The sequence below is a fragment of the Rhinatrema bivittatum genome, chromosome 2, assembly GCF_901001135.1.
Source record: "Rhinatrema bivittatum chromosome 2, aRhiBiv1.1, whole genome shotgun sequence".
NCBI lineage: Eukaryota > Metazoa > Chordata > Amphibia > Gymnophiona > Rhinatrematidae > Rhinatrema > Rhinatrema bivittatum.
The window spans coordinates 390,812,561-390,829,047 of NC_042616.1; the positions used below are offsets into that span (position 1 = coordinate 390,812,561).

The following is a 16,487-nucleotide window of genomic DNA, read 5'->3' on the forward strand; positions in this document are numbered from 1 at the left end:
TTTACCCAGACTGCACAGATCAGTGCCTTGTTGGATGTTGTCTGAATGTAAATCCTCTTTTCCACATTTCCCCTTGCCATTGAAGCAGATAGCAATGTTAGAGTTGCATTCACCCTGTGAAGGCTTATTGAGTAAGGGTGGTAATCACCAGGTAATAGCCATCATTCCAGCAAGCCACCACCATGGCTCTTCTCTTCATTCCCATCCTCTAGCCTTTATGGATCCACAGTGTTTATCCCATGCCCCTTTGAATTCCTTCACAGTTTTAGTCTTCACCACTTCCTCCAGAAGGGCATTCCAGGTATCCACCACCCCTTCCATTAAGAAATACTTCCTGACATTTGTTCTAAGTCTTCATCCCTGGAGTTTCAAATCGTGACCCCTACTTCTACTGATTTTTTTCCAACAGATGGTATGTTCTGGAAACTAAGGTTAAGATGATTGTTTTATTCACTTTACTCACTGTTCCCTCCTTATGCTATATCTAGGGAAAACCTTTTTGTATATGACCCCTTTATCTGTATAAAAGAAAACAAAAACCCCTTTAAGTACCCTGACATTCCAGCCTTTCGCAAGACATGCTTAGCACATGTGATGAAATTTGGTTATAAGCATTTAAATTGTGCAGCATTTTGAAAAATGTACTTTGCTAGAAAACATTTATAAAATTACAACATATCTTACAGAAAAAAGTCTCAACATTTGCCAAATGCTATAGAAGAAAGTATGAGGATATGTAATGAAAGAATTGATGCATTAAACAGACAAAGGGTAAGTTCAATTTCCTAACTATGTCTGAGGATTTATTTCCAAATATCAGGTCAATACAGTAAAGTGCGGCTGCGGTTACCCTGCGCCTAACCCGCTTTCTACCCACTTTTCGGCCGATTTAGCCCTGCCTGCGATACACAATCCCCTTTAACCTACTCTTACCGCGTCCTTAAATCACTGGGTAACCCCTTCCGCCCGCGGCATGTATATTACATGTAAACAATCGAATTAGCTATTCCCTCCCATACAGTAACGCGCGCCCCGACTATCGCTTTTTTAACCTGCCGTTTTGCCGCGCGTTTAACCTGCTAACTTACCGCCTACCCTTACCCCTGCGTTAGAGGCAGGGGTAAGGGTAGGCAGGAAACTTTCCCCCAGCCCCCGCTCACCTGCCCTGGCCGCGTCCATGGGTGCTGGTCTCCGGGGCAGCCCCAGTCCTCTCCCCTCCTCCCGAAGCAACGAAAGCGGAAAAAATCGAAAAAGCGAAAAAAAAAAAAGTTGCAAGAGAGAGAGGGGAGAGAGGACGGGCAATCCTACGCTCGGGATTGCCAGTCCTCTCTCCCCTCCTCCCAAAGCAAGGCGCGAAATGCGATGCATCCATCTCCAGCTGCCCGCGAAGATTGACGCATCTCACGGGCGAAAGCGGCCCCTGTGCGTGCAATTGGGCCGCTCAAGACGTGACGTCACATGCCGTGACGCCAAACGTCGTGACGTCACATCTTGAGCGGCCCAATTGCATGCACAGGGGCCGCTTTCGCCCGTGCGATGTGGCCATCTTCGCGGGCAGCTGGAGGCAGGGGAGCCGCGGTCCCTCGTCGCCGATGTCCGTCTCCGGAGGGGGGCTGCAAAAAAAGTAAGTCGCTTCGTTGCTTTTCACTGCCAGTCCTCTCTCCCCTCCTCCCGAATAGCAAGGCTGCTTTTCGCGCCTTGCTTCAGGAGGAGGGGAGAGAGGACTGGCAATCCCGAGCATAGGATTGCCCGTCCTCTCTCCCCTCTCTCTCTTGCTACTTTTTTGTTTTCGCTTTTTCGCTTTTTTTTTTTTTTTTTTCTGCTTTCGTTGCTTGCTTCGGGAGGAGAGAAGAGAGGACTGGCAATCCCGAGCGTAGGAGAACCGTCCACTTCCTGGTACCTGTCATTTCAAATGTCATTTGAAATGACAGATACCAGCGTGTCCGTGAAGCGTTAGGCCAGCGCACCCAGGATACTGTATAGCGCTCTATACAGTAAAATGGGTTGCGCGGGCCTAACGCTTCACGGACGCTTCTTAGACGCAGCTTGCATTTGCAAGCTATTTACATACAGTATCGAGCGGTAGGTGAGCTGGACTGTGCGTGCGGCACCCGCGGGTGCGCCCGGCACTAACGCAGCTCTCCCTACCGCTCCTTACTGTATCGGCCTGTATGTTAGTTGAGGGCTACCAAAGATGGGGCAAAGGCAACCAGGCTATTATTCTCAGGCCCTCATCAGGGAGAAGCCCACAGTATTGCAGTATTGCAATGTAGCAGCCAGCCTGGACAGGTAGAGGAGAACAGGGCAATATGTGATGCACTGACTGTGCAAGCTTCAAATGTCTTGGAGACCCTAGCATCATAGCAATGTTATTTAGCCAAGCCAAAGCCAATCATGCTTTACAGAAAACCAATTCTCTGTCAAAAAGAGCAGGAAGATTGTGCATGATACATATAGAGCCCAGGCCCCGCATAGAGAAATGCTCCACAGTGTTGCAATCTTATCACATACATACATACTCAAAGCTAAATGATCATATCATACAGTCTACTATGAGTGGGGATGGCAAGCATGACAAAAAAAAAAACCTTGGAGTCCATTTTCAAGGACCCATGAGGGGGTAAGGTCAATAGATTAATTCACCTGGTTACCTTTAGGGGGATTTTTAGTCAAACCTAACTAGCTAGATTTTCAGCTGAAAATTCTCCTAAATTTGGCTATCAGATTTTGACTGGCTAGATTTAAGATTGTTACTTGTGGGGCTGGTGTTGACTGCCTAAGCTTAATCAGTTAACTGCTAAAGATAGTCATCTAAGTATAGTTAGTTTAGTTGATTTGTTATACCACCTTACCAAAAAATCAATGTGGTTTATAATAAAAAAAAACATAATATAATTCCATTAGCAACAAATAAAATAAAACCAATAAAAATACAATTAAAATAACAGCATATGAGCACATTAAAATATAAAAAATTGAAAATCTAAATTCAAAGTTCATCTTATCTCAGTCATTTGCAATACATGTCTGATTGAAAAGCCATGACTTAATTGCCTTATGGAACCTGGAATAGTTTAATTATTTGTGAATCTCCAAGCTTAAGCATTCTATAAATAAAGAGTTGATAACAGAAGGCTACTTGATGTGTGCATTGAAGCCTGATTTGGATTTTGAAGCTCTACAAGATATTTTTGGCTATCTTTGTTTAACTGGCTAGCTGTACTTTGCTGATTATCTTAGCCATCTAGCTCCACTTAACTGGTTATCTTTATTTAGCTACTATTTGTCACCAGCTAACTATAAATTGCTAGATATCTTTATTTAGCTGGGTAAAGATAGCCAGCTAAGTAACCAATGTCAGGAAGTATTTCTTCACGGAGAGGGTGGTGGATGCCTGGAATGCCCTTCCGGAGGAAGTGGTGAAGACCAGAACTGTGAAAGACTTCAAAGGGGCGTGGGATAAACACTGCGGATCCATAAAGTCAAGAGGCCACCATGAAGAGTGGGTGACTCGCCAGAATGATGGCTATTGACACAATACCCTTACTAAATAAACATACACATGCTTACTGTGACTCCTACATCGCTCTAAGCTTCAACAGCAAGAGGTAATGGAAAAAAGGATTTGCACTCATAAAGAGGGGAGTAGCTGGCTTGTTACGGCGGTTACTACCCCAAACCAAATATGCCTGATACTTCACTTTCAATGCATATACAGCATAGCTCTCTGCTTCAATGACAGGGGAGAAGAATAACTGATACTTCACACATCCAGCAGAGCTCTCTGCTACAACGGCAAAGGAGAAGAAAAAGGGTTCGCACTCAAAACGCGGGGAGTAGCTGGCTTGTTACGGCAGTTACTACCCCAAACCAAATGTGCCTGATACTTCACTTTCCATGCATATCCAGCATGGTTCTCTCCTGCATCGGCATGGGAGAAAGACTGATACATCACGCATTTCCAGCATAGCTCTCTGCTTCAAGGGCAGGGGGGAAAAAAAAAAAAAAAAAACCTGATGCTTCACGCATATCCTGCATAGCTTCAACGACAGGGGTGAAGAAAAAAAAGGATTCACAATCACAAAGCGAGGAGTAGCTGGCTTGTTACGGCGGTTACTACCCCAACCAAATGTGCCTGATACTTCACTTTCAATGCATATCCAGCATGGCTCTCTGCTTCTACAGCAGGGGAGAAGAAAAAAAAAAAAAAAAAAAAAACCAACAAGAGCTGTACAACATAGTCTAGGTAAAACAAATAAGCATGGGTGTAGCTTGCTTATCGCGGCGGTTACTGCCCCTACTACCCCTAACTAATCAAGCTAGATATTTCACTTGCATGCAGCTCCATCACTGCTCTCTACATTAATGGTGGGGGTGGAAGGGGAATAGAACAAGGAGCTAAGAGTAACAGATAAGAATGAGAGAGAAAATGTGTGAGGCTTGCTGGGCAGACTGGATGGGCCATTCGGTCTTCTTCTGCCGTCATTTCTATGTTTCTATGTTTCTATGTTTCTATAAATTTAGAACTATTTTTGAAATCAGATTTGTCCAGCAGAATTTATCCCGTTGTTGGTAAAAATCCATCATGACCCACTACATTGCAAACCTGCCCCAGGAATGTCTCCCGACCTGCCCGAATGCTAAGGAATGAAGTTTCTTTTGTAGGTTACTTTATTTCTGGCAACATTTAGCTTTACAGAAAAAAAGTTCAGCTAAAAGAGATAGTGAAAATGGGATGTTTCTTAGCACTATGGAGCTAATCAACAACTACAGTTTAGTAATGTAGCAGCAATTTGACAGCATGTTAAATCATTTAACAGTTAGGTGAGTGCCTGCAAGCCTGCTACTTGTCATGGAGATTCAGAATTAGATTTTAGACTTATATGCCAAGAAGGTTCTGAATACTGTGAAAAAAAATAAGTACATGTAGCTTCTCTATTATGGAATCATAGTGGATGGTAGACTAGATGCCTCACACACTGAGCAGCTTGTTTTTGTACTAAGGTATGTGGTACAGAAGGACAAGAAGGGATAAGTTAAAGAACAATTTCTGAAACTAATAGACTATGAGAAAAAAGAAAGGACGGGGCATTGCTGAAATTACTTGTCAGGCTCTGATGGAAAAAAAAATCTGAAAAATTGCAGGGTCAAGAGTATCGTAATGAGATGAACATAAATGTGGCTCAAACTGTCATCTTGGAAAAGAGCCTTCATGCACCGTACACTCAATGCAGTGATTGCATCCTAAATCTCTGATGGCCAAAGTCAAGTTTAGTATAGAAGTTTAAAACTTCTTTGTAAGTATGTTTAAACTGCACAACATGTTTTCCTCTAGCCCCTCGCAATGGAAAGCAGCTGCTGGAGTCTCACATCCTTGTTTGTTTGTCTCATCAATGATGGAGTGCAAGAACTGGGGCCATCAGGCCACCTGTGAAGGAGCACAAACAAAGGAATTCTGCACTGTGACATGAGACTGAGAGATGAGCTTGACCTGCCTACTGATGTTAGTGCATTGGTTGAAGGGATACAGTCCTTCACATTTCTTCTTCTAGAGACCTTTTGTTTCAAAACTCTGCAGCAATGCATTCATGACTGTAATATGGTCTTGCAGATCATAAATCTGAGCACAGACAATGAAATCTGAACTGATCAAGAAAATGCAATGTTTTTGAGATTCATAGTCTCAGATAGTCCAAGCGGACAAGCTTGTTGATTCAAATGTTAGATGTGGATAATTAGTGTTCAAGGTCCCTTTAGAATCCCTACTAAGGAGTGCAGTAGCTAGGTCATACAGTATAGAATAGATTAGAGGAATTTGCCATCTTTGCTACAGCAGCTCCGTTGAAGGTTGCTACAGTGGTTTATTCCTGGTTCTATATAATAAAGTGATCTCAAGTGTCTGGGTGGATGTTTTTAGTTTAGAGTTGAATGGATAGAAGACTTTCCTTTCAGTTCCCTTAAGTTTGCATAACACAGGCCTAAAGGTTTGGCTGAGAAGTCTTAGTTAACAGATTTATCTACAATTCACATCCTATAACTGGTAATCTCTCTTTTTTGAGTTGTTTACTCATTATCAGGCCAATACAGTAAAGTGTGCTCCGATGGAGCGCACTGTTAACCTGCCATTGGATGCGCGTTTTCCCTTACCCCTTATTCATGTTTATTTCTTGTATGCAAAGTTTACTGTTCTATGTAATGGCAGTGCCAAAAGTTCTGTATAATGACACTGTCAAAAAGTTTTAGTTATCTGTAAACCGATACGATGTGCAAACGGCTATCGGTATATAAAAACCTATAAATAAATAAATAAATAAATTCAGTAAGGGGTGGAAAACGTGCGTCCAACCCGCCAAACCTAATAGCGCCCTCAACATGCAAATGCATGTTGACGGCCCTATTAGGTATTCATGCGTGATTCAGAAAGTTAAATGTGCAGCCAAGCCGCACATTTTAGTTTCAGAAATTAGCGCCTACCCAAAGGTAGGCGCTAATTTCTTCTGGCACCGGGAAAGTGCACAGAAAAGCAGTAAAAACTGCTTTTCTGTGCACCCTCCGACTTAATATCATGGCGATATTAAGTCGGAGGGTGCACAGAAAAGCAGTTTTTACTGCTTTTCTGTGCACTTTCCCGGTGCCAGAAGAAATTAGCGCCTACCTTTGGGTAGGTGCTAATTTCTGAAAGTAAAATGTGCAGCTTGGCTGCACATTTAACTTTCTGAATCTCGCATGAATACCTAATAGGGCCCTCAACATGCATTTGCATGTTGAGGGCGCTATTAGGTTTGGCGGGTTGGACGCACGTTTTCCACCCCTTACTGAATAAGGGGTAAGGGAAAACATGCATCCAATGGCAGGTTAACAGTGCGCTCATGGCGATATTAAGTTGGAGGTCCCGAAGAGTAAAAAAAGTTAAAAAAAATATTAAAAAAAATTTGAAGTCGGCCGGCGGCTGTCGGGTTGAAAACAGGATGCTCAATTTTGCCGGCGTCCGGTTTCCGAGCCCGTAGCTGTCAGCGTGCTCGAGAACCGACGCCGGCAAAATTGAGCGTCGGCTGTCAAACCCGCTGACAGCCACTGCTCCTGTCAAAAAGGAGGCGCTAGGGACCCGCTAGTGTCCCTAGTGCCTCCTTTTGCCCATTTCTACCACTGGGCCTCATTTGAATACTGTATCGCACGCACAGTCGAGTGGCCTGTGCGCGCGCCGGTAGAGCGGGCATTCGCCCGCTCTCCCGCAGACTTTACTGAATCGGCCTTTATGTGATTTTCATTGGGATGAGATTTTTGCCCACCCTTCTTACCCAGAGGTATAAAGTTTTGAAAAAAACATTCAATCTTCACTATGTACCTTAGTCTGAAAGACACAGTAGCATATCCAGCAAACAATTTGGAGATGGAATGGAATTTATCTGGCATCCCAAATAGGTGGATAAAGGAGGATAAGAGCTCTATGCTCACACAAAGAACATTAGGGATGAGCAGAGAAAAAATGTTCATTTGGTTTGCTCATTCATTTTGTAGGGTACCTAGATTTGTTTAATTAGTTTCCAATGGAAAAAAAATAGTTTCATTCATTTCTTGTTTCCCATTAAAGTAAAAAAGGAAGCAACATAGCTTATTTTGGGCTCCCAAATTGGGATTTTTCTAATCATTTCTAAGGAAACTGGTAAGTAGACATCAGAATGGTGAAGGCATACCAACAAATCACGACTATGTCAACATGGCACTAAAAGTGGCATGAATAGCCTAAGGTACTATAAAGAGGAAATCGGGTACCAGCTAGCAGTGGCAGAAGTTCTCCAAGGCACCAACCAAGAAGCAAAGAAGTAACCAGAATGGCAGCTCAAAGAAGCATCAAAAGATGGCATCAACAATAGTAGCATGACCCTTCAATGGCAGCACAACAGATAAAGAGCATCAAGAACGGCATGAACATTCTAAGGCACCATGAAGGGAGAACAAAGCAGAAAATATGGTAGGAAAAACCCCATGGCTCCAATATAGGACAGAGCAGCAAAGAGTGGCATCAACACACCAAAGCACTAAAAAAGAAGGATTAATAGCTAGGACAAGATTACTATCTATAAGGTAAAATTTCTGTGAATTGGATATTTTGTTTTTATTTTTGCCTTATTGTATTTTTTTTAATTGTTTTATTGTAATTTTATTATATGTATTTCTTTATGTTTTTTTTGTACATCACTTTGGCCAATTTTTTAAAGAAAATCTGGGAAGTGATTAATAAACTTTATTAAATAAACTAAGGAGACTCCGACAAGTGCAAGAAAACCCCAAGGTGTAGAGTAGGATATGACAGTAAGGCAAGATGACAGGAAGACTCTCAAGCTGCATGTTTCCTACGAACGTCGGTATAAAAAACTGCATAAATACATAAATAAATAAAATAAAAGTCTGGGAATGGAAGCAAAACTCCTAAGGTGTATGTTGCGGATTGCCAATTCGTAGGGAATGAATGCACACCCCTATAGGACAGTGCTATGGAACACCGCTCTATTTCTCCTATGGTGAGTTGCCACTTCAGACACCTGGCTGAGGACTGCTGGTCTGCCACTTCATTGGTGTAAGGGTTCATGGGATCAGCTTGGGTAAGGTCTACCCCTTTTCAACCTATTTCCTCTGACTTTTACATGGCGTGGCAGAAGGGGACCCCAGCGGGTGCTCCTTCAGCACGTGATGCTGCATACCAGAGTTTATGAGATTCCCCACTTGTTTCACTCCACTGATATCCTTCCTTCAGTGAATAACCTGAGCAAAATGTAGGTCCTCCCTAACTTTAACGTGCCTGCAGATCCTCAATTTCTTCCACGATCCATTCTCTACATTCTTGGAAGCAGATGCTGGCACTGGAGTTGAGGTACATAAAACATAAGAATTTCCATACTTGGTCAGACTGAGAGCCCATCAAGCCCAGTATCCTATTTCCAGTAGTGGACAATCCAAGACATAAGTTCCTGGCAAAATTCCAAACAGTAAATAGAGTCCATGATGCTATTGCATAGTGATAGGTAGTGGCTATTCCCTAAGAGATCAATTTTAAAAGTGCTACTTACGCAAAAATGCCCACATATGCATGTATACGGACCATGCACAAGCAATATGATTTTATAAAGCCGCAAATTGGGCACATATGTACCCATATGCACGTATGAAATAAGGAGACAAAAAAAGGGGCAGGGCATGAGCATTCCAGGGCAGAGCCAACACTTATGCATGTTACTCCATATTTTAAAACCAAAACCCTCAGCGCGCGTAGGCTAGATATCCGCATAACTATATTGCTGCTCTGGATGTGGAGCAAGTCTGTAAATCTCAAGTTTTAGGGCTTATAGGACAGGGTGAGGGGTCTGGGTCAACTGGGCAGCTTGCAGGATGAAGAACCAGAGGGGTCTGAAAGACCTCGCTATTAACTGGACAAACTGGTGGACTAACTGGAAAACTGGGAACGTGCCTTGCACATCTTTTAAATCCACTTACATATGCATATAAAAGCCGACAAAGTCCTATGGAAGACATGCTCGCTAGCTCTGTTTGAGTAACCTTTTAAGGTTAGGAGCACACTTATGCGTGATTGGTGTATTTTAAAACATATGCAGGCAAATGCACGCATGATTTAAAATTCTAGAGTATCTTTGTTCGCATGCCAATATGCACATGTATGGGGGCACATGCGCTCATTTGAAAATTACTAAGTCTACTTTGTTAAAAACAGTTTATGGATTTCATCCTCCAGGAACTTGTCTAAACCTTTTTTATACCCAGCTATGCTAACTGCTTTAACCAAATCCTCTGGCAGCGAATTCCAGAGCTTAACCATACATTGAGTGAAAAAGAATTTTCTCTTATTTGTTTTGAATGTGATACTTACGAACTTCATGGAATGTCCCCTAGTCTTTGTATTTTTTGAAAGAGTAAATAACCAATTTACCCATTCTATTTCCCTCCTGATTTTATAGACCTCTATCATTATCTCCCCTGAGCCATGTATTCTCCAAGCTGAACAGTCTTAGCCTCTTTAGCCTTTCCTGACAGGGGAGCCGTTACATCTGCTTTATCATTTTAGTTGCTCTTCTCTGCCCCTTGCTAAAAACAATGCTATGGAACACCGCCCTATTTCCTCTATGGTAGGTTGCCATTTCCTATTTGGTGATAGAGGATGTACTTGAGGAAAAATGTCAAGGGCATTGCTTACACTTTCTTCTTGCACTTCCTGTACTTTCTCTGGTTGGATCTTAATATCTTCAGTATCATTTCTTTCCCCTATGACTTTCCTGGAAGCTAAGACACTACTAAACCACTCAAATTTTCTTTGGCTACTAGCTCTTCAATGGTTTCTGATTCAGAAAATTATAGACAAGTTTCTTCCTCTGAATATTGCATCTACTGACTCAGAAGCAGGAACCAAAGAGGAGCATGCTGCTGGTTTTGGGCATTGTACTTCAGCTACCCCTGCTCTGCTAATGCCAGTTTTGGATGCCTCTCCCATGTTTTCCCTCCTCCAAAAAAAAAAGGGGGATGAACAGGCAGTGGTAGTACATGCTCTCCAAATTTCAATTCTGCATTGAGCTGCCTTTCTCTCCTGCCATTCTGGACCTAATATAGTCCCTCTTTAATGTATGTGCTGACTGCCTTTTTTTTTTTTTTATTGCTGCCACTGCTAAAGCTGCCAACCCTGCCAACATTCCCTCCTCTCTCTTTTCCTGATATTATAGAAATTGCTGATGTGCTGCCTATTGGGGGTTTGGATAGTAGAAACAAATGTGATACTGCAACTGTTACCCCATTCACAGTACCACTCATATGGAAAACTGTGCCACACAGACACACATATATAGTGTATTTGTGCAGACTGACTCCAAACACACACACACAAAAAAAATTGTTAAATACTAACAGATTGGCAACCTGTTAAGTCACTTCTCTTCAGTCTCTGAGTATGCTGTGCTTACCTCACTGTCCAGAGACAAAAAATCACTAGCACTGTCACAACTACAATCTCCCCACGGTCTCCTACCCTGACCCTTCCCCAGTGAAGAGAACAACAAAAAATCAACAGCAGTGTATTGCCTTTCTTCCTGGCACAGTGAAGCAGCCCTTTACCAGTGACAAATCCAAAAGACAAGCTTTTTTAAGACTCTCAGAAATTCTCCTAGCACATCCTTCTCTGAAAAAAGCTAGAGAGGAAATAAAGACTGCTTCTTGCACATAAATGTACAATTCAGTGGGAATGGGTCAGTGTCACTTGATCTAGATAGCTGCTCTAGGCTAGTTAAAAAGATTCTGCACAATGATTTGTCCTCTGACTAGTCTCCTTGCAATAAAACCTGTCCTGTTTTGGCTCTGACAAGTTGGTGATCTCACACACGTAGGAATTGGTTGCTATAGTTAACCAGTTTTATTTTCTTCACAATACACAACCATAGACTTCAATGGGCCATTGAAATGAATGGGAAATAAAAAATGAATGGGATGAAGAATGTTTGTTTCATTAGTGGGACCCCTCCATTTGTTTCAGGTGTCACAAATGAAACAAATATGAGCACATTTGTTATATTTTACCCATTCATTTGAGATGAAAGCACATGCCTACAAGTTACAACAAATGAGGAGAGGAGAAAACTGAACACTTCAGGATCAAGTAGTTGGTCCTAGGTATTTCAGGGGACTCCATAATGGGATAGGATAACTCTTCCTTATTTTGACCACAGCAGCAAACATTTCATTTAAGAAGAATGAAGAGATAAAGAGGCAAAGATTAAAGGATCACAGATTCAAAGATTTACTGCTTTTAGTAGCATTTTTGCTGTTATCCAAAAGAAATGTCTATGAAGTGCTGTGTGAGTCATGTTAAACAACTTCTTTAGTAAAATGTTTATGTAGGAACAAAAAAAAACCATGTCCTGCTTTGTTGTTAGTAATTAGAACATCAGAGTAAACATAATGCCTAGGCCCTTGGAGATATATTCTTCCACCCAGTGAAGAACCTGCATCAGGTTATGTGAAAGTGAGAATAGGGCTTAACCCCTGTACTGAGTGTGAGCCCCTAAGTTTGGAACAGCCCAAGATGGAATTATAAGTAATTATAATTATAGATAATTGGTTAAAAAAAAACAACCCAAGAAAGAATCACAAGAAAAGGGCATTTCATGATGATTTTAACAAAATAAAACATTTCATTTTTTCGGCATCATAAGTACCCAGAGGCATCCCTAATCATCTAGGGTAGATTTTTCTATTAAATAGTTATGAACAATCCTGTTAAACAATCATGCAGCCAAACCAGTGGATATGCCTTTCAATGTTCACATCCGACTTTATTTCTTTTCCTGCAGCAAGTAAATAGTGATTTTACACATGTAAACTGGCCGTCTGCAAATTACATTCCCCCAAATCTAGCAAAAGGGAGGCACAGCCATCATTTTAGGAAAAGCATTCCTGAGGCAGGGGGAGTATTATGAGCGGGATTAGGAAAGCTTCTAATTTCCAGTTTACATGTGCTATTTTGCAAAGAAAACCTACCTGCACAAACACAGGTGCTGCTTTCTACCTGGGGCATGTTTCAAAGTGGCAGTGCACATGTATGTTCTTTTAAATGAGTACAAACTCTGCATTGAAAAATGACCCATGGAGTTTGTCCCACTGTGGACGTTAGAAAATGTCTCCTTCAAGCATTACTTTTACACAATTCTGTAACTTGATTTTGATTTAATAAGAAATACATGAAAGCTACTATGTAAAGTCCTGATGCAACACAGGGGCCTAAGCACTAAACATTGTTCCCAAAGACATAAAATGAGAAAATACCTTTAGTGCAGCAGGCCCATAATGAAGAGAAAAAAAATAATGTAAACCCCCTGGTTGTTGGGGTTTTTTTTTTTTGTGGTAGTTAATGGGTAAGTTCTGCAACTAGAATTAGGAAATGCTGAGCCTCTGAGTTTCAAGTTCTATGGCACATTTGCATATAGTAAAGTTATTTAAAATGCATAAACATTTTTTCAACTAATTTTTTTTTTCATTATTAAACATTTTCTTTTCAAAACTATAATTTTCCAACCTTTGTCGTGTTTGTCATGGATAATTTGTTTGTTCTTTATTGTGTCTGTCCTTTCACCAATTCAGTTTCCTGGATTTTTAAAAAACTTGTAATTTAATTTGTTTTTTTCTTTTTCCGCTCCCTCTCTTAATTTTTCTCTTTCTCTCAGAAATAAATTCAGTTTTGTTCCACCCACACTTTTGATATTGCTGCAAACCACCCCTGCCCCCACATATACAGCACATACTACACACCCCCCCCCCCAAACACACACACACACACACACACACACCTCTCTGCACAGGGCAGTATGAGAAGGGCTGGATTAGGGAGCAGAGCAACTTTTCTTTGCTCAGCTCTGTCTGCTTCAGCCTCATCCCCCTCACTTTCTGTTCTCTGCAGTTCCCTGAGAGGGGAAAGGCTGGAGAAGGAAGCAAAGGGCTGATGTCTGCTAAGTGAGATTCAGATTTTTGCAGCCTCTAGGCACTGTTAGTGCTGTTGCCTTCCTTCCCCTCCCTTTTCCTGCACAAAACATGAGGGGAGAGACTAGATTAGGGAGCAGAGAACTTGTCTTTGCTCTGCTTTTTCTGCTGAAGCTTGAAATCCTCTTGTTGTCTGTAGCTGCCTGGGAAGGGAAAGCCTACAAGCAGAAAGCAAAGGGATTTTTTGTCTGCTGAGTGAGATTCAGAGAAACTGGGAGGCAGTAAAACTTCAGTCTGCCTTCCGCCTTCAGATTTTTGCTGTGCCCTAGGCACAGCCCTAGTGTACCTACTGGCAGATCCAGGCCTGTTTTCCCCCCAGCAATTTTTCTGCTTCACCCAGCCCTCCCTAAATCTTTCCTTTTGACCCTTCCTTCAAGCTTCTCTAGTCCCGTGAAGAAAAATAGGTCAATGAGATAGATATAAAAACAATCAGCTGTGAAAGCAATGGATTTTTCCGGCTCATACACATTATAAAGCTGAGCTCATGTCACATCTCCAAATATCAATACTGATGTTATACAATAAAAGCATCTAGCTCAATTATCTGATAATCATGGTAACTGCTTACTGATTTATTACTGCTGTTATCATCATGTACTTTTACACTGCAGTATCACTGTGCAGGCATTTCTGGTTCATCTAATCCAACTAAATGTATTTAATATATTCTCTGAGGAATTCTGTCTTCGGTAAGTTAAAAACGATTTAACATCCTTGGTTATTTCTTGTGAAGAGAAATTTTGATTCCTGAAAATCTCCAAGTTTTCCAGCTGCCACAACCTTTCATAACTTGCTTTACACCAGAGCAAATAAATAAGGTACCTGCGGGATTTGTAGAAAGGGCATCTCTTCAGAGGGATCTTTACTACATGCTCCTGAAGCCCCACAAACAAAACACTTTGGCTGTGAAGAATCTGTAGCCTCCTGATCGGTTCCCACTGGCTCCTGGGGAAGATTTCAATTTCTTCCAATAGGCAGCTCACAGAAGTCTCATTCATGGGGGCAAGTACTTTTTTAATGGTGCCATAATCTTTAAGACAAAAGAGGGGAAAATAAGATTACTCATAAGTGGTAGCAGACAACACTCCTCTGCCTGATAAAAGAAGTTCAGCGGAGACCACCTTAGAAGTCCTCTACAAGGCTGCAATTTTAGTAGTTTTTTTTCCCTAGATGCAGTAAACTGTCAGCTGCAATGGACAACAGTTAACACATAAATATTTCAGTGACAGATAAGGGTTGCCAACTGGCTCCATATTTCCAGGACAGGTTGATCCAGTCCAGGTTTAGCCCCATTGCATGCTGGGACTTACTCTGATTTCCCTATTGCATTCCCTAAGAAAAGCAAGACTATAAGTACCTGCAGGCAAGGGAGTAAAACCAGGGCTGGATCAACTTGTGCTGAAAATCTGGAGCCCGTTGGCAACCCTAGAAACAGATAGCAGGGATGCAGCAGAAGAACAAATAGCAAAGCTGAAAATTGGGAGGAGTGGACAACACAGTCAGTTAATGCGCAGCTATCGTCATCAGGGCGACTACATTTGCAACGGGTATTTTCGAGTGCTGCTCGTGCAAATTATACAGCCATTATGATCACTCCTAATTTACGAGAATACATCTGAAATAGTCTATAAGAACAGTGAATACAAATGTTGCTTCCCTCACTAAAGAGAGTCAGAATTCAACAATTATCTTCTTTGGAACAGATTACAATAAAAGGCAGTCCATTTTATCGATGTAGGTAATATAATTTCCTTCGGGAAGGAGGATGACAGGAATAAAATGAAGCATCACATGCTTTAAAAAAAATTACAGTCAGCAACAGAGCCAAAAATCTACCAAGTATACAATGAAAAGCCGCACAGTGACCTTTTAGTGGTTCTTACATTGACCGAAAAGGATTATCTTTCCTACAGCTGAGAGAAGGGAACTGATTCCATTTATATCTATCTAGTGGTAAATGAGTGGTGCCATGTGGATCTATGCTCAGGCTTTGCTGGTAATGAGGTTGGCAGCCTTTTCCCTTCCCCCCCATCTTGTGCTACAACTCATCTATGCCATGGGGAGGAGTGGTAGTCTGCATCCTGATGGCCCTTGATCGCTGTTGCCCAACAGTCCCATCTGACTGACTTGTTGGGAGAGAGGGCATCCATTCCATCATCCTCTTCCTGGCCACAACCACCAAATGTCCTTTGTCCCTACAGCCATGTGTATTGTGTGTATGTGTGTGTGTGTGAGAGAGTGTGTGTGTGTGTGTGTGTGTGTGTGTATTGGGGGGGGGAGGCTTGGACAGCATGGTCATGTGGCCAATTACGGACATATGCTGACAAGCCTCACGGCTCCCTTAAGGAATGGCACCTTTGGCTGACCTAAATGTCCCTGGGACTGACCGGCCACAAGTGCTGAGCGGCTGAGGGAAGGGGATTCATTCATAAGAAGAGAGTAACATCCAGCCCTCTCATCTTGCCTCTGCCAACGTGTCCTGTTAGCTGCTTCCCCTTCCACCCTCCCTCTTATCTATGTCTGAATCTCTCACACACACACAAATCATCTTCCTGATCAGTCTTTCTCACACTTACACACATCACCTCTCTGGCCAGTCTCTCTCAATCACACAATGCTCTCTCTCTCTCTTACACACAGGCTTTCAATCACACACATGCTCTCTCTATTTCACTTACACACAAGCTCTCAATCACACACATGTTCTATCTCACAAACAGGCTCAATCACACACATTCTCCCACTTACCCTTGTTATTTGTACTTTCCACCTTTTGTTTTATGTGAACCGATATGATGTGTACTTTAATGTCGGTATAAAAAAAGCTGTTAAATAAATAAATAAATAAATGCCCTCTCTCACAGCCACAAGCCAGACAAAAACATGCTCCATCTCTCTCTCGCACACACACAAGCACCTTCCCTGTCTCACACACAGAAGCACCATTCCTTTCTCAC

General features: G+C 42.0%; 1 protein-coding gene across 1 annotated transcript in view; it reads right to left on the reverse strand.

The window, feature by feature from the left end:
- Positions 1 to 16,487, reverse strand: part of SEMA5A (semaphorin 5A) — a 1,250,864-nt gene that overhangs the window by 292,164 nt on the left and 942,213 nt on the right. Inside the window, 1 exon segment of the mRNA XM_029590025.1 lies at positions 14,353 to 14,560. Within this exon segment, the coding sequence (XP_029445885.1) occupies positions 14,353 to 14,560 (208 nt within the window).